The 20,152-nt window shown below is 46.0% G+C and overlaps 1 protein-coding gene across 6 annotated transcripts in view; it reads left to right on the forward strand.

Annotated features, from left to right (window-relative positions):
• Positions 1-20,152, forward strand: part of LPP (LIM domain containing preferred translocation partner in lipoma) — a 294,937-nt gene that overhangs the window by 239,280 nt on the left and 35,505 nt on the right. For all 6 annotated transcript variants that reach the window (XM_060274249.1, XM_060274252.1, XM_060274253.1 and 3 more), the window contains exon 8: positions 3,300-3,469. In XM_060274249.1, coding sequence (XP_060130232.1) covers positions 3,300-3,469 — 170 coding nt within the window. The remainder of the gene's footprint in view (positions 1-3,299; positions 3,470-20,152) is intronic.

Here is a 20,152-nt window from a genome sequence, read left to right on the forward strand (position 1 = left end):
TGGGCGGCTTCCAACAAAAGATTAAAATACAATAATTCATCAAATATTAGAAGTTTCCCTAAACAGGGCTGCCTTCAGATGTCTTCTAAAAGTCAGACAGTTGTTTATTTCCTTGACATCTGATGGGAGGGCGTTCCACAGGGCGGGTGCCACCACCGAGAAGGCCCTGAGCCTGGTTCCCTGTAACTTTGCTTCTCGCAATGAGGGAACCGCCAGAAGGCACTCTGCACTGTGTGAAGAAGGACTTTTATCTGCCCTGACCCTTCCAGCATTCAGCTTCCTTTGGTGTCCATGAGTTTTAATGTTATGGGAGAAATTAGTGGACTGGATTTAGCCATGTTCGTTCATATCAGCGGGTCCTCTCTGAGTTATACTTAGTTGAATGCCACCCTCTCTGAACATCAAATAGAAGTTTACAAAAATCTAGAAACAAAGCATTACTACTACTACTACTAATAATAATAATAATAATAATAATTTATTATTTATACTCCACCCATCTGGCTGGGTCTCCCCAGCCACTCTGGGTTGTTTCCAACAGAAAAATAGAACACAGTAATCTATTAAACATTAAAAGCCTCCCTGAACAGGCCTGCCTTCAGATGTCTTCTAAAAGTCTAGTACTGTAGTTGTTTTCCTCTTTGACATCTGTTGGGAGGGCGTTCCACAGGTCGGGCGCCACCACCGAGAAGGCCCTCTGCCTAGTTCCCTGCAACTTGGCTTCTCGCAACGAGGGAACCGCCAGAAGGCCCTCAGTGCTGGACCTCAGTGTCCGGGCAGAATGATGGGGGTGGAGACGCTCCTTCAGGTATACTGGACCGAGGCCATTTAGGGCTTTAAAGGTCAGCACCAACACTTTGAATTGTGCTCGGAAACGTACTGGGAGCCAATGTAGATCTTTCAAGACCGGTGTTATGTGGTCTCGGCGGCCGCTCCCAGTCACCAGTCTAGCTGCCACATTCTGGATTAGTTGTAGTTTCCGAGTCACCTTCAAAGGTAGCCCCACATAGAGCGCATGGCAGTAGTCCAAGCGGGAGATAACTAGAGCATGCACCACTCTGGCTAGGCAGTCTGCAGGCAGGTAGGGTCTCAGCCTGCGTACCAGATGGAGCTGATAGACAGCTGCCCTGGACACAGAATTGACCTGCGCCTCCATGGACAGCTGTGAGTCCAAAATGACTCCCAGGCTGCGCACCTGGTCCTTCAGGAGCACAGTTACCCCATTCAGAACCAGGGAATCCTCCACACCTGCCCACCTCCTGTCCCCCATGAACGGTACTTCTGTCTTGTCAGGATTCAACCTCAATCTGTTAGCCGCCATCCATCCTCCAACCGCCTCCAGGCACTCACACAGGACCTTCACTGCCTTCACTGGTTCTGATTTGAAAGAGAGGTAGAGCTGGGTATCATCCGCATACTGATGAACACCCAGCCCAAACCCCCTGATGATCTCTCCCAGTGGCTGCATGTAGATGTTAAAAAGCATGGGGGAGAGGACAGAACCCTGAGGCACCCCACAAGTGAGCGCCCAGGGGTCTGAACACTCATCCCCCACCACCACTTTCTGAACACGGCCCAGGAGGAAGGAGCGGAACCACTGCATGACAGTGCCCCCAGCTCCCAACCCCTCTAGATGGTCCAGAAGGATGTTATGGTCGATGGTGTCAAAAGCCGCTGAGAGATCCAGCAGGACTAGGAAACAGCTCTCACCTTTGTCCCTAGCCCGCCGGAGATCATCGACCAGTGCGACCATTCTCTATGGGAATACTCCCTCAAAAAGGGAAGCATTTACCACCCTGCGGAGCCCATCGCCCAGCCCTTCCCGGCTCGCTTTTATTAGCCAGGATGGGCAAGGGTCAAGGAGACAGGTGGTTGGTTTCACTCGTGCAAGCAGCCTGTCCACATCCTCGGAGGTAACAGATTGAAATTGATCCCGTGAAATGTGACTAGACAAGGCTCCAGCACTCTCCCGCCCCGGCCCTGCTCCCATGGTGGAGTCTACCTCCCTCCGAATCTGAGCGACTTTAGCTGCAAAAAACTTTGCAAAAGCATTGCAGGAGATATTGGGGTCCCTACCAGGCCCCGATGACGAAGGTAGTTCGGATAGATTGCGAACCACCTGGAACAGTCTCCTGCTGCTGTTTTCTGCAGATGCGATAGAAACGGTGAATGCAACGATATGCAAAATGCAATAGAAGATCCACATTTAAAGCACATTTAAATAGAAGATCCACATTTAAAGGGGGGGGTGTTTCTAGGATGCATTAAAATTTAAAATAGAAAAGAAATGCAAATGCACAGTAAAAATAATCCACATGTAAACCACCATTAGCAATATAACAAACTGAGAGAGCATCCTTTTCATGCAGAAGTTGCTGTTCTTTGAGATGCTCAGAATCTCCTGGTTGGCCTCTGTTTGGAAGCAGGAGACTTTACCAAGCAACCCCTTGGGCACTTCTTACATTTATTTTATTTTATTTTATTTTTTTAAAAAACATTTTTTAAATTGTTATTCTTTAAATTTCCTCAAACATTCCTCAAAAATGCATTGTGAAAACCTGTGCATATATCACAACCTATACACTGTACATCTGTAAAATATGTCCACGGGTTAGTATAAACCTTTAGGAGTTGGTATTTAGTTTGCTGTAGAATTTGTGAATGAAATGAAGCTCCGCCCTCCTTGCACAAAGGTTTCTCTCTGGTTTGTTCCTCTTAAATTGTGGGTCATTTTTCCAGTCAGGGCCTCCTGTGGGAACAAGCTTCACAGTTTAACTATGGCATGCGCTGCATTTCATTTCACTTCTAATTTGCATACCGCCTTTCTATATTCCTATGCACGAGGCCGTTTACAAGCTGAAGAAACAGCAAGCAGACAGCAAAGACCACACACATCATAAGCAATCTGTTCTGATACAAAAAGGCAAACCGTAAAATTAAGTATCAGCAAATAATAATTAAACAGTTTACACTTACCAGTTACAATAAAGAATTACAAAACTGTAATCAGCAAAAATAACTGCAAGTCACAATGCATGAAGAAGTCCTTCCTTTTCTCCGCCCTGAATCTTCCCATATTCAGCTTCCTTGCTTGTCCGCAAGTTCTAGTATTAGCCGAGAGGGAGGAAAACTTTTCCCGAACTGCTTCCTTCATGCCATGCCTAATTTTGTAGACTTCTGCCCTGCCTCCTCTTCCTCCAGCTAAATCCGTGGATGCCCCCTTACGTCCCCATGGGGGTCTCCTTTGTGGCCAAGCGCCGTGAGTGGCCCCTAACGCCAGGCCCCTCTCTGCCCTGCAGGTCGCTGTGCCCGCTGCGGGGAGAACGTCGTGGGGGAAGGAACCGGCTGCACCGCGATGGACCAGGTCTTCCATGTGGAGTGCTTCACCTGTGTGACCTGCGGCAACAAACTGCGGGGCCAGCCCTTCTACGCGGTGGAGAAGAAAGCCTATTGCGAGCCCTGCTACATCGTAAGTGCCTCCAACCGCTCTCTGCTTCTGGCGGAGCTGGGTGTTCATTCATTGTGTTTCCATCCTGCCTTTTCCTTTAAGGAGCTCGTGGTTCAGTGCTCACAACAACCCTGTGAGGTAGGCTTGGCTGAGAGGCAGTGAGCAGTACCCAAAGCCACACCCCATTGAGCTTCATGCCCAAGTGGGGATTTGAACCCTGGCCTCTCCCAGGTCTTAGTCCAGTGCTCTAACCACTACTCTCCACTGGCAGATGTCTCATCGGGTTCAGGAAGACTGTTTGTATGTTTTGTGTCTCTGATTCTTGAGTCCCCACTTACACCAGGGGTCCCCATGGGGATGTACTTCCCCCTGGGGTGCAATGGGATTATCTGTGGGGTGCAGCAAGATGCAAGGGGGTGGCACGGGGCACTGGAGGTCATACCTTTCGATGTCAATGCTCATTGGCTGTCTGGAGGACTCAGGTGTGAGGAATCTTCTGAGGAATTCATTTCTGGGAATCCCCAAAGCATGTGGCACTTTGTATCCATCTAAGCTACTGGGATAAAGTATCTCCTTTGACCCAGATGACGAGCGGCATTTCTAGCCAAACTTTTTCTCAATAGTGCACACCTAGTGCTCCTAAACTCCACATTTTATCCTCGCAGCAACCCTGCGAGGTCAGTTAGCCTGAGAGTGGAGCGACTGGCCAGAGGTCTCTTCCATTTCTACAATTCTATGATTCTGTGACGTCATGGACTTAAACCTTTCTGGAGCAAAAGGGGACCAATTTGATGGATTCCTCTTCAGCGTGTGTTTTGGGTAGGGAAGCCAACCCTACCCTTTGCACAGCAGAAGAGTCAAGAAGCCCACTTTATGCGGTGGTCAAAGCCAAGTCCTGTAGCCTCATATTTCTCTTACCCTTCAGCATTAGATAAAATTTTACAGCAACGTAAAATGAAACGTTTAAGGCCAGCCTCGTTGCATTTATGTTTCTTACTGGAAAGGAAGGACAATTTCTTTGGGAGGACGGTTCCTGGGGAAGCTGCCTTTATTTCACTTTCATTTCATGTGCCAAGGAGGGAAGGAAGGACATTGGGCAACTTCACTCCCAAAGAGAAGGCCCATGTAGGAATGTGGCAAAGCATATGCTTGGCATGCAGAAGGTCTCCATTTCAGCTCTTCCCATCTCCGGTAGTGGAGGTGGAAAAGACCTCTGCCTGATGTCTCAGAAGAGGTCAGAAAGTAGAGCAAACTAGGCAGGCAAAGAGTCCTGTGGGTCATTGAGCCCCAGCCCCACTTCGCCAGTGGACATTCATACATTTTGGGACAATCCCAAAATTTATCCCAAATCCTGGTCAACCCCCAGGTTCAATCCCAGTTCAAAGGATCTTGAGTTGGCAGACGTCTGAGAAAGACATCTGAAGCCACCTATCAGATTGGACAAGTTGGGGTTACAAGGACCAGTCTCCTGGCTTGGTTCCAAGCATCTTCCAAGGCTGTTGTTTGGAGGTCAGTCCTGTCACTCATGGGATAGCACCTCCCTCTGGCTGAGACAGACAGGATCTAGCATCTTTAGAGTCCTACGCCAGGGGAAGGACCTTCCCTCCCCAGATCCTGCCTAGGGCCTTTTGGAAGACCCTGGGATCAGCCAGGGGGACATTGTAGCTACACACAAACCACTGGGTGGCGAGGGGGAGGGGCGTAGCAATGAGGTTTTTAGGTCACTGGGCTTACAAATCCAAGGAAGGGGAGGTTGGTTTGTCCTGCTCCCCCAGATGGCAAGGCAGTAGTCAGCAACTTGGAGGGAGATCAGTTTCAGGACCACGGATAGTTCTCCTGCAGCTGAGACCAAACATCTAGGTTGTCTCAGCAAGATTCTGATTCTTCTTCTGGTTCTCCTCCTCCTCTGGTTCTAGTTCTCCTCCTCCTCCTCTCTCTTAGAACTACAACAACATAAGAATACCCTGCTGGATCAGGCCAATGGCCCATCTAGTCCAGCTTCCTGTTTCCACTGTGGCCAGACAGATACCCCTAAGGGAAACCAGAAAGCAGGCTTTGAGCACAAGAGCAACACTCTCCCTTCCTGTGATTTCCAGCAATTGGATTTCAGAAGCATTTCTGCCTCTGACTGTGGAGGCAGATCATAGCCTTCATGGGTTGTAGCCATCAATAGCCCTCTCCTCCATGAATTTGTCTAATCCTCTTTTGAAGCCATCACTACTTCCTGTAGCAGTGAGTTCCATAGTTTAACTTCCTTTTGTTGTTTCATGAGCTGCTGCAAGGTCGAGGATGAGCCCTATTACCACTCCCTACCAGCAGCATCACTTCGGGTGCAGCCTTTCCTCGAGCTTCATACCTCTAAAAAAAAAAACCTCCATTGCACCTCCAGGACTGGGTGGTCTCCATCCCTGGAGTGCTGCTTCCTGGCCAGTTGAAAAGTCTTCTTCTGCAGCTATTGGCTCCTTTGGCTTAATGGAGTTTCCAAGTGTGAGGCATCTCTCCCCAAGGTGACTGTGGACCAGCCATCACGAGAGGTGTCTCCTTCAGGTACAAGGAAAAGGAGGCAGTTCTGGTGACCCACATGAAATGGACCAGGGCATCCTTCCCCTCAGAACTACAGTTTCCAGAGGACTCTGTCTTGGAGGAGTCCTGGCCCAGGGTTGCGATCCGGCGCTCGCAAGAGCGGGGAAATCTTTCAAAGGGAAAGGGAGGCCCTCCCTCCTGTCTCGCCCCGAATCTCCCATAGTTTTGAGGTGCATCTGCCTCAGGCAGCCCAATAATGGTTTTGAGATTATTTAATCTCATTACTTACGCACTTCATTAGCCTGAGTGAATTGCTGGCGAAGGTTCAGCAAGCTTCCTCCGTTCGGAGATAAAAGGATGAGCAAGAAAACGCAAAAGGGTCCTCGCCCGCTTTCAGATTTATCATCTGATCTTTGTTAAAGCATAAAAGAATGGTAATTGGCCGGCAGTGTGAGCCTGATCCTCAGCGCGGCTTTGAGTGCTGGAGGGACAGGATGACAACCCAAGTGGAGGACAATTGTCCCAGAGCACTGCAAGGACATCTTGTAAGCAACCACCGCTCCCCAGGGGCTCCAGATAGCTAGTGACACTTAAGAACAACCGAACATTCAAAAGAAATGCAAATTCATAATAGAATAATAGAATTGTGGAGTTGAAAGAGGTCCACAAGGGTCACCAACTCTCTGCAATGCAAGGATCTCAGCTAAAGCATCCATGACAGAGGGCCACCCAACCTTTGCTTGTAAACCTCCATGGAAGGACTTCTGAGGGAGTCCGTTCCACCATCGAACGGCTCCCACCATCACTAAGTTCTTCCTAAGGTTTAGTTGAAATCTCCTTTCTCATAACCTGAATCCATCGGTGGCGAGTTGAACCTCAGGAGCATTTGAGGGATTAACTATTCAGCAGTTAAACATCAGTAATAACTTCCTGATGGTACACAGCAGAACGGACTCTGTCAAAAGGAGGTTTTTAAGCAGAGGTTGGGTGGCTAGCTGTGATTTCTGCATTACAGGAGGTTGAACTAGATGGCCCTTGAGGTATTTGAAGATCGGTGACATATGACCTTTCAGCCTCCTCTCCTGCTGGCTAAACATGCCCAATTCCCTTGATCATTCCTCAGAAGGAATGTTCTGAGGAATGTTCAGAAGGTGGTGTCTGATATTCCTGTGTTCTGGGTTCAAATGCCAAGACCCCCCCCTACTGAGAACCACCCTTTTACCCCTGGGTAGGGAAGGAAAAGGAATTGGCGTAAATCCAAGACTGCTGTCTCCCAAACGCAACTCTTGCCTTGAACTAGACGGGGAATTGGTTGCTTAGGATGAAAAGCAGGACGGCGGCAATGGGCCAGCCCTTCGTGGTTTGCATTGCAAATGCTAAATCTTCTAATGTGTTTCCAATTATCTGGCCTGCACCTTCTCTCAGTCTCTCTCTGTTTGCCATTATTCATATCATCTGAGAAGCCTTGCTGGTCTCTTCCCGCCCCTCTCCGCCTCCCCCAGGATGCTAAAACGGCCTCGCAAATAACGGGGTGTGTGTGTGGCAGAAACATTTTCGTGTCACCACATGGGACGAGGGAATGGGCGAATCCTTGCATCTCTGTTTCTCTCTGTTTCTCATTTTTTCAAAGTTCAAGTTCTTTGCACCAACTAGCATTTTTATTGTATTTCTTTTTTAAAAAAACAACCTTTAGAAGAATGGTCAGCTTTTTAGTGCTGATTTCTCCTAACAGACAGGCATTTGCATGCAATCTACTATACATGTTTTCGCGAAGCAAGTATACACACTTTGCCACAATAGGTGCATTTCTTGGACCTATTACATGGCTGGAGAACTGGGCTGCAAAATTCAGAGAAGTCCGTGTTTCAGAAGGTGGCCAAATAGGTGACAGGGACACCCAGGGAGAGAGAGGGAGGAGAGGAGAGGAGAGATTGAGAGAATGCAGTGCAATGTGTCTACTCATCAGTAAGTCCTGTTGTGGGCCAAGTAAGTGGGGTTAGGATTCCAGCCTAAGAGAGTGAGCTCGGAACCAGACAGTCCAGATCTCGCCCAGAACTTAAGCACACCAAGTGGCCCGAAGTTGAGATTCCTGCTTTGCAGGGGGTTGGCTGTCAGGACAACTCCAGTCATGCAAGCGAAGTCCCTCTAGACATCCTTTTCATGGAGCTTTCAGGACCATTTGTGTTTGTGATGCTATCAGGACAGTCGTATGTTGAGTCCGGTTTCAATGCCATTTGCACCTGCAAAAGTTTCAGGGGAGACATGCCACTTCATTTCCAATCAGTTAATGTCTCCGTAACTTTCTGCTGAAATCCCATAACTATTCATGCCACAAATGTTCTGTTTTGGGGCAGGTGAAGTCAACCCGCCTTGGTTGCGCTATAGCACAAGAGCGCCCCTCTGGACAGCAATAATATGGTATACCTGGGGAATTGGAACGGCTAGTAAGGCAGAATAAGGTGCAATAGGATTGCATCACCTATGCACTTGTTACAGAAAACTGCCATCTGCTTAAATACTCAGCAATATTTTTATCAGTGGCTGGGATGCCTGAGCTGGATTCCTGAGCCTGGGTTCGGTGATCCTTAAAGATGGCCCAACGTTTCGTTTCCTTACCAGAGATATGAATGTGATCATAATCGCCATTCTTACAGCACCTTATCTGCCAAATAGCCTAAATTGAGTTCTGCCGCTTGTTTGGACTGAGATGCAAACTCCTCTGCCCCTCTAAGCAAACCTCTGCTTGGAGAATGTTTGCCTGCTAGTAATAGAAAAGGAGCAGGTAGCATCTCAATTTCTGTGAGGAGACCTGGCAGCCGCAGGTTGGCTGGTGGCGACAGTGGGCAAATCTGTGGCAAACAGAAAACAAGGGTGCATAATAACCAAGAATGTCATCCTTAGTCTCTTCGGTGTGTGGCTTACCATGCACAGATCAGGTCTGTTATTATTATTATTTATTATCTTTGTTGTTGTTTAGTCGTTTAGTCGTGTCCGACTCTTCGTGACCCCATGGACCATAGCACGCCAGGCACTCCTGTCTTGCACTGCCTCCCGCAGTTTGGTCAAACTCATGTTCGTAGCTTCGAGAACACTGTCCAACCATCTTGTCCGCTGTCGTCCCCTTCTCCTTATTATCTTTACCTCCCACCTTTATCTCCCAAGGACCTCCATGGTTCTCCTCCTCCCCATTTCGTCCCCACAACAGCCCTGTGAGGTAGGTTGGGCTAAGAGATGGTGCCTGGCCCAGGGTCGCCCGGTGAGCTTCATGGCTGAGTGGGGATTCGAACCCTGCTCTCCTGGGTCCTACTCCGACACTCTAACCATTGCACCACACTATCTCTCAATTCCCCCCAACCCTGCCCCGCTTGAGGTCTCTCTCCCCACCGCCCAACTGCTCCTCCCGTTGCCTCTGCTCCCTCCGAAGGTCCGAAAAGATGCAGCGGAGCCACGGCAGCAGTCTTGGGGCGGAAAGGGAAGGTTAGTTGCAATATCCTTGCATGCACTGTTATAAAAGATTGACGAGCGCGATGCTCGCCCTGTGCCAGCTGTCAGCTTTCCAGCCTCGGTACTTATCAGAAGGACGTCGCCCAAGGACGAGCGGTTTGCTCAGGCTGGGGACATGGCTTCGCTAGGCAAATGCGGCGTTTGCCGATGTCCTGACGACCGTTCTCCTCCTGCGACGTCATCTCTGTTCGCTGTGACCTGTTGCATCCCCCCATTTCTGCAAGGATAATGATGCAAATTAAGTCTTTCTTTCTGCTGCTCACCTGGAGCTCTGCAATGCCCTCCCCTGGTATATATACCACATTTTTCCGCGTATAACACGCCCCCAAGTATAAGATGCCCCCTATTGTTGGACTCTAAATTAAGAAAATGGGGGGAGTTGTTGAGCTTGCATGCGTCACAGTAGCCACTTATCATCTGTCCCATCGCCGGCACAAGCCGTCAATCACACGCACAATTAATGACCCAACAGCCAATAAACACCACCCCTTGCCGGAGCCACCAATAACAATCTCCGAGTTGTGGCAGCAGCCAATCACACATCACCCCATGCACTCTCCGTGTATAGCAGGCATCCCCAAACTTCGGCCCTCCAGATGTTTTGGATTATAATTCCCATCTTCCCCGACCACTGGTCCTGTTAGCTAGGGATCATGGGAGTTGTAGGCAAAAACATCTGGAGGGCCACAGTTTGGGGATGCCTGGTGTATAGGATGACCCCAACTTTATTTTTAGTTTTAGCTTTATTTTTAATATAAAAAACGCGCGTCTAATACACAGAAAAGTACGGTATATCGTTTACATTTGTATCCCACCTTTTCTCTCTCTCGGGAATAATAATAATAATAATAATAATAATAATAATAATAATAATAATAATACAGCCCCTTTAGTGTATTTGTTGTCATTGTTATACACCTTGACAATCTCTGAGCAGTGAGACACTCCAGGAGTCCGAGGCACTTCTCCGGGACTTCATTTCACAGCAGAGACTGTGATGATGATGATGATAATTTTTATACCCTGCTCATCTGGCTTGGTTTCCTAGCCACTCTGAGTGGCTTCCAACAAAATATTAAAATACAATATTCTATTAAACATTAAAAGCTTCTCTAAACAGGGCTGCCTTCAGATGTCTTCTAAAAGTCTGGTAGTTGTTTATCTCTTTGACATATGATGGGAGGGCGTTCCACAGGGCAGGCGCCACCACCGAGAAGGCCCTCTGCCTGGTTCCCTGTAACTTGGCTTCTCGCAATGAGGGAACCGCCAGAAGGCCCTTGATGCTGGACCTCAGTGTCCGGGCAGAATGATGGAGGTGGAGACGCTCCTTCAGGTATACTGGACCGAGGCCATTTAGGGCTTTAAAGGTCAGCACCAACACTTTGAATTGTGCTCGGAAACGTACTGGGAGCCAATGTAGGTCTTTCAGGACCGGTGTTATATGGTCTTGGCGGCCGCTCCCAGTCACCAGTCTAGCTGCCGCATTCTGGATTAGTTGCAGTTTCCGGGTCACCTTCAAAGGTAGCCCCACGTAGAGCGCATTGCAGTAGTCCAAGTGAGAGATAACCAGAGCATGCACCACTCTGGTGAGACAGTCCGTAGGCAGGTAGGGACTCAGCCTGCGTACCAGATGGAGCTGATAGACAGCTGCCCTGGACACAGAATTAACCTGCGCCTCCATGGACAGCTGTGAGTCCAGAATGACTCCCTGGCTGCACACCTGGTCCTTCAAGGGCACAGTTATCCCTTTCAGGACCAGGGAGTCCTCCACACCTGCCCGCCTCCTGTCACCCACAAACAGTACTTCTGTCTTGTCAGGATTCAACCATTTGTTTTCCGCCTTTTGTGAATAATAATAATACAGCCCCTTTAGTGTATTTGTTGTCATTGTTACACACCTCCACAATCGCTGAGCGGTGAGAGACTCCAGGAGTTCCAGGCACCTGCCCAGGACTTTGCTTCATTGCAATGAAGGCCAGCAGAGACTGTGGTGTCTTTAATATATATGCAGTTTTATTTACATATATACCCCCCCTGAGTACAAGGTGGTGGCACCTCAGATCTTGCATTGACACTCAGCAGATCTTGCTTCTCCAGCAAGCTTTGGATCCGGCACAGAGCAAGCAGGTCTCTGCTTCTGCTGCTTCCAGCTCACCTCCAACTCAGCTCCCACACAACTCAGGCAATAATAATAATAATAATAATAATAATAATAATAATAATAATAATACCCCACCCATCTGGCTGGGCTTCCCCAGCCAGTCTGGGCGGCTTCCAACAGAATATTAAAACCACAATAAAACACCAAATATATATAAAAAAATTCCCTAAACAGGGCTGCCTTCAGATGTCTTCTAAAAGTCAGATAGTTGTTTATTTCCTTGACATCTGCTGGGAGGGCGTTCCACAGGGTGGGCACCACTACCGAGAAGGCCCTCTGCCTGGTTCCCTGTAACTTCACTTCTTGCAGGGAGGGAACCGCCAGAAGCCCTCGGAGCTGGACCTCAGTGTCCCGGCTGAACGATGGATCTCAAGGTGGATCTCAAGGAACCCCCCCTCATTTTTTAATCCTCACAACAACCCTGTGAGGTAGAGGTTAGGCTGGGAGTCAGTGACTGGCCCCCAATGTCACACCCAGTGGGCCTCACAGCCGAGTGGGGATTCGAACCCAGGTCTCTCCCAGGTCCTAGTCCGACACACTAAGGCCACACCCTGGCTCTGGGGTCTCTTGCTGGGTCTGAATCTGTTTGGAGGCCATGTGTTTGCAGGATCAGGTCTAAAGGAGTTCCCCTGACATATTAAATTGTGTCGCATCGCACTGCTTTATTCCCAGTTTCCAATTCTTTTTATTTATTTATTTTAAAAAATAACACCTGCTTTCGAAGAGTTTGACCCCAAATGGAATAATATACAGCGAAATACAGATACCTTCGCAATAACAACAGGAATGGATAATACAGTGGAACCTCAGTTTACAACCACCTCTGTTTATGAACGCCTCCGTTTACGAACGCTGCAGACCCGGAAGTGTTTACATCTGGGTTCTGCGGCGTCGGATGCGCAGATCGCTTCTGCACAGCTTGCGCATGTGCAGAAGCGCTCTATCGGCGCTTTGCACACACGCAGAAGCGTGCCTTCGGGGAGCGAATGCCCCCGTTTACGAACACCTCCATGGAACGGATTGCGTTGGTAAACCGAGGTTCCACTGTATTTTTTTAAAAAAATATTTTTATTAATTTTCCAAAAAAAATTAACAAAACATTTAAAACAATAAGAAAAAAGCAAGATAACAAAAAAATAGAAATGCAGGAATACAGAATATAAAAATACAAAAGAAAAGGACAAGGAACAAAAACATATAAAACCTTATATCTTATCTCCCTCACAATGTAAATTGGGACCTCCTCGGGTTCCCGTCCCTGTGGCTCTTATATACATTTCCAAATAGCAAATTCTATATCAAAGTAATCACCTTTTAAAAACCTCTTTTTTCCCTTCTAAATAACATCTTCACATATTCCACAGTTTTATTTACAGCTTAATTTCTAATCTAGATTATTACTTTAGCATACTTTTTAAAATAAAATTTAAAATCTTTCCATTCTTCTTCCATCGCTTCTTCTCCCTGGTTGCGGATTTGTCCGGTCATCTCGGCCAGTTCCATAAATTCCATCATCTTCATCTGCCACTCATCAATCGTTGGTAATGTTTGTTGCTTCCAGTATTTAGCTATCAGAAGTCTCGCTGCTGTAGTGGCATACATAAAAAAAAGATACCTTCTTCTTAGGAATCTTCTTTCCTACAATGCCCACTAGGAATGCTTCTGGTTTCTTAACAAATGTGTTTTTCAACACTTTCTTGATACAGGTAGGTAGCCGTGTTGGTCTGGATCGAAGTAAAATAAAAAAATTCCTTCAGTAGCACCTTAAAGACCAACTAAGTTTTTATTTTGGTATGAGCTTTCGTGTGCATGCACACTTCTTCAGATACAGTGAAATGGAAGTTTCCAGGCACTTATGTAGAGAAGGGGTGGGGAGGGGTGGGGATGGGGATGGGGGATCACTCAGAAGGGTGGTGGAAATGGGTGATTGACTGACTGATAGCTGTTGATGACCGCAAACGACTGCAAATGGTTTTGCATGAAAAAGCAAGGGTTGAGATGGCTGAAGATCGCTTATCATGTATAATGAGATAAGAACCCGATATCTCTGTTCAAACCAGGTCCCTCCATGGTTTTGAGCTTGGTGATAAGTTGCAATTCAGCAACTTCTCTTTCCAGTTTATTTCTGAAATTCTTTTGTAGTAAGACAGCTACTTTGAGATCTTGTATAGAATGTCCTGGGAGATTGAAGTGTTCTCCTACTGGTTTTTCTGTCTTCTGGTTCCTGATGTCAGATTTATGTCCATTTATCCTTTGGCGTAGGGTTTGGCCTGTTTGTCCAATATAGAGAGCTGAAGGGCACTGTTGGCATTTGATGGCATACACAATGTTAGAGGATGAGCAATTAAATAGTCCTGAGATGGTATGTTGGATGTTGTTGGGGCCAGTAATGGTGTTGTCTGGGTGTATGTGGCAGCAAAGTTGGCATCTGGGTTTATTGCAGGCTCTGGTACCAGTGTCCATGTTAAGTCTGGTGGTTGTATTATTGTGGGTGAGGAGTTGTTTAAGATTGGGTGGCTGTCTGTAGGCAATGAAAGGTCTTCCTCCCAGAGCTTGAGAAAGGGAGCGGTCATTGTCCAGGAGAGGCTGTAGATCTCTGATGATGCGTTGTACTGTTTTAGCTTGGGAGCTGTATGTGATGACTAGTGGTGTTCTGTTATTTTCTTTTTTGGGTCTGTCTTGCAGCAGGTTCTCTCTAGGTATCTGTCTGGCTCTGTTGATCTGTTGTTTAACTTCATCAGGTGGATATTTTAGTTCTAAAAAGGTTTGCTGTAGATCTCTTAGGTGAGATTCTCTGTCTGTAGAGTTGGAACAGATGCGGTTGTAACGTAAGGCCTGGCTGTATACGATGGATTGTTTGGTATGTTTGGGATGGTAGCTAGAAGCATGTAGATATGTTTGTCGGTCAGTTGGTTTTCTGTATAAGGTGGTGTCTATACGTCCATCCTGTATTTTTATAGTAGTGTCCAAAAAATGTATTTCTTGCATAGATTGGTTCATTGTTAGGTTGATGGTGGGGTGAAAGTCATTGAATGTCTGGTGGAAGGTTTCCAGGGTCTGTTGTCCATGTGTCCAGATAATAAAAATATCGTCAATGTATCGCAGGTACAGGAGAGGTTTGAGTGGGTAGGAGTTAAGGAAACGTTGTTCTAAATCTGCCATGAAGATGTTGGCATACTGTGGGGCCATGCGGGTGCCCATGGCTGTGCCGCTGATCTGGAGGAACAGGTCATCACCAAATTTGAAGTGGTTGTGGGTAAGGACAAAGTGGCAGAGTTTGGTAGCAAAGTCCGCTGTGGTTTTATCTGAAATGGTGTTCCTTATGGCTTGTAAACCATCATTGTGTGGGATGTTGGTATATAGAGATTCCACATCCATAGTGGCTAGTATAGTATTGTTAGGAAGATTGTTCAAATATTGTATTTTCCTCAGAAAATCTGTGGTGTCACGTACGTAGCTGGGAGCACTGATAGCATATGGTTTCAGAACAGAGTCCATATAGCCGGAAACACCCACTGTAATGGTGCCAATACCTGAGATGATGGGGCGTCCTGGGTTTCCTGGTTTGTGTATTTTGGGTAGAAGATAGAAAGTTCCTGGCCGAGGTTCCGCTGGTGTGTTTGTGAGGATCTGTTCTTGGATGTGTAGGGGTAGCTCCTTAATAATCTTGTTCAGTTCTTTTTTGTATGCTTGTGTGGGGTCTGAGTCCAATTTCATGTAAAAGGCAGTATTGGAAAGTTGTCTGTGGGCCTCTTGGATGTAATCAGTTTTGTTCATGATGACGACAGCTCCACCCTTGTCTGCCTCTTTAATTATAATGTCTGGGTTGTTCCTGAGATTTTCTATGGCTCTCCTTTCAGCATGGTTTAGATTTTGTTGTAAGCGATGGTGTTTTCTGGTCACATCCGTTTGGATTCTGTGGCGGAAGCATTCGATGTACAGATCTAGTGTGGTATTGCGTCCATCAGGAGGGGTCCATGTGGAGTCCCTTTTTGTGTAACTTCTTTTCGGTGGTAGTTGGTGGTCAATGTTCTGTTCATTGATGCGTTTGGAGGGTGATGGTTGTTCCCCAGTAAGTTGAGAGGTGTTGTGTTGTGGGGATGTAGTTTGTTCTACTTTGTCTTGTTCTTGTGTGTGATGAAAATACTCCTTCAGGCGTAAACGGCGGAAAAATGCTTCCAGGTCCCCGCAGAACTGAATCATGTGTTGGGATTTGGCAGGGCAGAATGATAGTCCCCGTGAAAGGACGGATTCCTCAGCTGGGCTGAGTGTTTGCTGTGAAAGATTGACAATGTTGTTGATCTTGTTTTGATTGGTGGCCTGTAGGTTGGAAAGGTTGCAGAGTTTTTTATTTTTCTGGTTCTTCAGTAACTCCAGTTGAGAGTGGTAAATGGTTTGTTTTTCCTTGTGGAACTTCTGCCAGGCCGGGTGATTCCTGATGGAGTTCTCCAGTGCAGAGAGTTCCTCCTTTATTAACTTCTGTTTGGAATACAGAACGCCGATAAGATGTTTCAGCAGTTTCTTAGATAAAGTGTGGCATAGTTTTCTGGCATATTCTGTGGGATGCCACACTTTATCTAAGAAACTGCTGAAACATCTTATCGGCGTTCTGTATTCCAAACAGAAGTTAATAAAGGAGGAACTCTCTGCACTGGAGAACTCCATCAGGAATCACCCGGCCTGGCAGAAGTTCCACAAGGAAAAACAAACCATTTACCACTCTCAACTGGAGTTACTGAAGAACCAGAAAAATAAAAAACTCTGCAACCTTTCCAACCTACAGGCCACCAATCAAAACAAGATCAACAACATTGTCAATCTTTCACAGCAAACACTCAGCCCAGCTGAGGAATCCGTCCTTTCACGGGGACTATCATTCTGCCCTGCCAAATCCCAACACATGATTCAGTTCTGCGGGGACCTGGAAGCATTTTTCCGCCGTTTACGCCTGAAGGAGTATTTTCATCACACACAAGAACAAGACAAAGTAGAACAAACTACATCCCCACAACACAACACCTCTCAACTTACTGGGGAACAACCATCACCCTCCAAACGCATCAATGAACAGAACATTGACCACCAACTACCACCGAAAAGAAGTTACACAAAAAGGGACTCCACATGGACCCCTCCTGATGGACGCAATACCACACTAGATCTGTACATCGAATGCTTCCGCCACAGAATCCAAACGGATGTGACCAGAAAACACCATCGCTTACAACAAAATCTAAACCATGCTGAAAGGAGAGCCATAGAAAATCTCAGGAACAACCCAGACATTATAATTAAAGAGGCAGACAAGGGTGGAGCTGTCGTCATCATGAACAAAACTGATTACATCCAAGAGGCCCACAGACAACTTTCCAATACTGCCTTTTACATGAAATTGGACTCAGACCCCACACAAGCATACAAAAAAGAACTGAACAAGATTATTAAGGAGCTACCCCTACACATCCAAGAACAGATCCTCACAAACACACCAGCGGAACCTCGGCCAGGAACTTTCTATCTTCTACCCAAAATACACAAACCAGGAAACCCAGGACGCCCCATCATCTCAGGTATTGGCACCATTACAGTGGGTGTTTCCGGCTATATGGACTCTGTTCTGAAACCATATGCTATCAGTGCTCCCAGCTACGTACGTGACACCACAGATTTTCTGAGGAAAATACAATATTTGAACAATCTTCCTAACAATACTATACTAGCCACTATGGATGTGGAATCTCTATATACCAACATCCCACACAATGATGGTTTACAAGCCATAAGGAACACCATTTCAGATAAAACCACAGCGGACTTTGCTACCAAACTCTGCCACTTTGTCCTTACCCACAACCACTTCAAATTTGGTGATGACCTGTTCCTCCAGATCAGCGGCACAGCCATGGGCACCCGCATGGCCCCACAGTATGCCAACATCTTCATGGCAGATTTAGAACAACGTTTCCTTAACTCCTACCCACTCAAACCTCTCCTGTACCTGCGATACATTGACGATATTTTTATTATCTGGACACATGGACAACAGACCCTGGAAACCTTCCACCAGACATTCAATGACTTTCACCCCACCATCAACCTAACAATGAACCAATCTATGCAAGAAATACATTTTTTGGACACTACTATAAAAATACAGGATGGACGTATAGACACCACCTTATACAGAAAACCAACTGACCGACAAACATATCTACATGCTTCTAGCTACCATCCCAAACATACCAAACAATCCATCGTATACAGCCAGGCCTTACGTTACAACCGCATCTGTTCCAACTCTACAGACAGAGAATCTCACCTAAGAGATCTACAGCAAACCTTTTTAGAACTAAAATATCCACCTGATGAAGTTAAACAACAGATCAACAGAGCCAGACAGATACCTAGAGAGAACCTGCTGCAAGACAGACCCAAAAAAGAAAATAACAGAACACCACTAGTCATCACATACAGCTCCCAAGCTAAAACAGTACAACGCATCATCAGAGATCTACAGCCTCTCCTGGACAATGACCGCTCCCTTTCTCAAGCTCTGGGAGGAAGACCTTTCATTGCCTACAGACAGCCACCCAATCTTAAACAACTCCTCACCCACAATAATACAACCACCAGACTTAACATGGACACTGGTACCAGAGCCTGCAATAAACCCAGATGCCAACTTTGCTGCCACATACACCCAGACAACACCATTACTGGCCCCAACAACATCCAACATACCATCTCAGGACTATTTAATTGCTCATCCTCTAACATTGTGTATGCCATCAAATGCCAACAGTGCCCTTCAGCTCTCTATATTGGACAAACAGGCCAAACCCTACGCCAAAGGATAAATGGACATAAATCTGACATCAGGAACCAGAAGACAGAAAAACCAGTAGGAGAACACTTCAATCTCCCAGGACATTCTATACAAGATCTCAAAGTAGCTGTCTTACTACAAAAGAATTTCAGAAATAAACTGGAAAGAGAAGTTGCTGAATTGCAACTTATCACCAAGCTCAAAACCATGGAGGGACCTGGTTTGAACAGAGATATCGGGTTCTTATCTCATTATACATGATAAGCGATCTTCAGCCATCTCAACCCTTGCTTTTTCATGCAAAACCATTTGCAGTCGTTTGCGGTCATCAACAGCTATCAGTCAGTCAATCACCCATTTCCACCACCCTTCTGAGTGATCCCCCATCCCCATCCCCACCCCTCCCCACCCCTTCTCTACATAAGTGCCTGGAAACTTCCATTTCACTGTATCTGAAGAAGTGTGCATGCACACGAAAGCTCATACCAAAATAAAAACTTAGTTGGTCTTTAAGGTGCTACTGAAGGAATTTTTTTATTATAACACTTTCTTGAGTTCATTATAGATCTTATTCCAGAAGTCATTCACTAGTGGACACATCCACCACATGTGGTAAAAGGAACCTTCTTCTTTCTTACATCTCCAACATTTGTTATCATGGTTATGGTAAATCTTTGCTAATTTTACTGGTGTAAGATACCATCTATACAGCATCTTCATAATATTTTCCTTTAGTAAACTACACGCAGTAAACTTAATATTCTCATGCCACAGTTTCTCCCATTCCTCAATCATAATATTATGACCCACATCTTTTGCCCACAAAATCATAGCATTTTTTGTTTGTTCATCTTTCGTATGCCACTCTAGCAACAATTTATACATTCTGGAGAGTATTTTCGTCTTGGGTTCTAACAATTCTGTTTCAACCTTTGACTTCTCTGTTTGAAAACCAACTAATCTGTCCATTTTAAACACTTCATTTAACTGGTGGTATTGGAGCCAATCGTCTAATTTACCTTTCAACTCCTCATAAGTTTTTAACTTAAATTGGTCTCCATCTTCAATCAATAGGTCTCTATATTTCAGCCAACCGGTCTCCATGTTTAACCTTTTACGAGCCTTGGCCTCCAAAGGTGAAATCCATTTAGGTGTTTTCCTTTCTAATAAGGTTCCACTGTAATAGCAATAACTGTCGTTTGAAGGGAAGCCTCTCTGGGGCCCAGATCCAACGTTCCTACTCTCTTGGTGTCAAATGGGGCTTGCACAGGAAAACCTTTCTTGCAGTTTGTGCCTTCACATATAAAAAGAAAGCAGATGCCAGATCCATACTGTAAAGAACAGCTATTTTTAAAATAATATAATTCATTTGCTGTTTTTCCCCATAAAAGAGATTATGAAGAAGAATAGCAGCCAAGTAAGAATGTAAATCAGATGCAAGAAGAACATTTAGAGAATATATATATATGCACATTTTTAAAAAAAATCCTATATTTTTGTTTTTATCACAACCCAAATTGGAGAGTAATTTACGGAAAGTGCTTGTCTGTGTGTGCTGCTCCCAACGCTCGGTAATTTGAATTTTAACTGCTCAGTAGGATCATTAAGGCTATTATGTTTGTTTCCCAAAGAGTATAAAGAATTCTGAGTGACTACTTGAAAAACAAAGGAGTGGGGAGAAGAAAGATGA

The sequence above is a fragment of the Zootoca vivipara genome, chromosome 5 (assembly GCF_963506605.1).
Source record: "Zootoca vivipara chromosome 5, rZooViv1.1, whole genome shotgun sequence".
NCBI classification, from domain to species: Eukaryota; Metazoa; Chordata; class Lepidosauria; order Squamata; family Lacertidae; genus Zootoca; species Zootoca vivipara.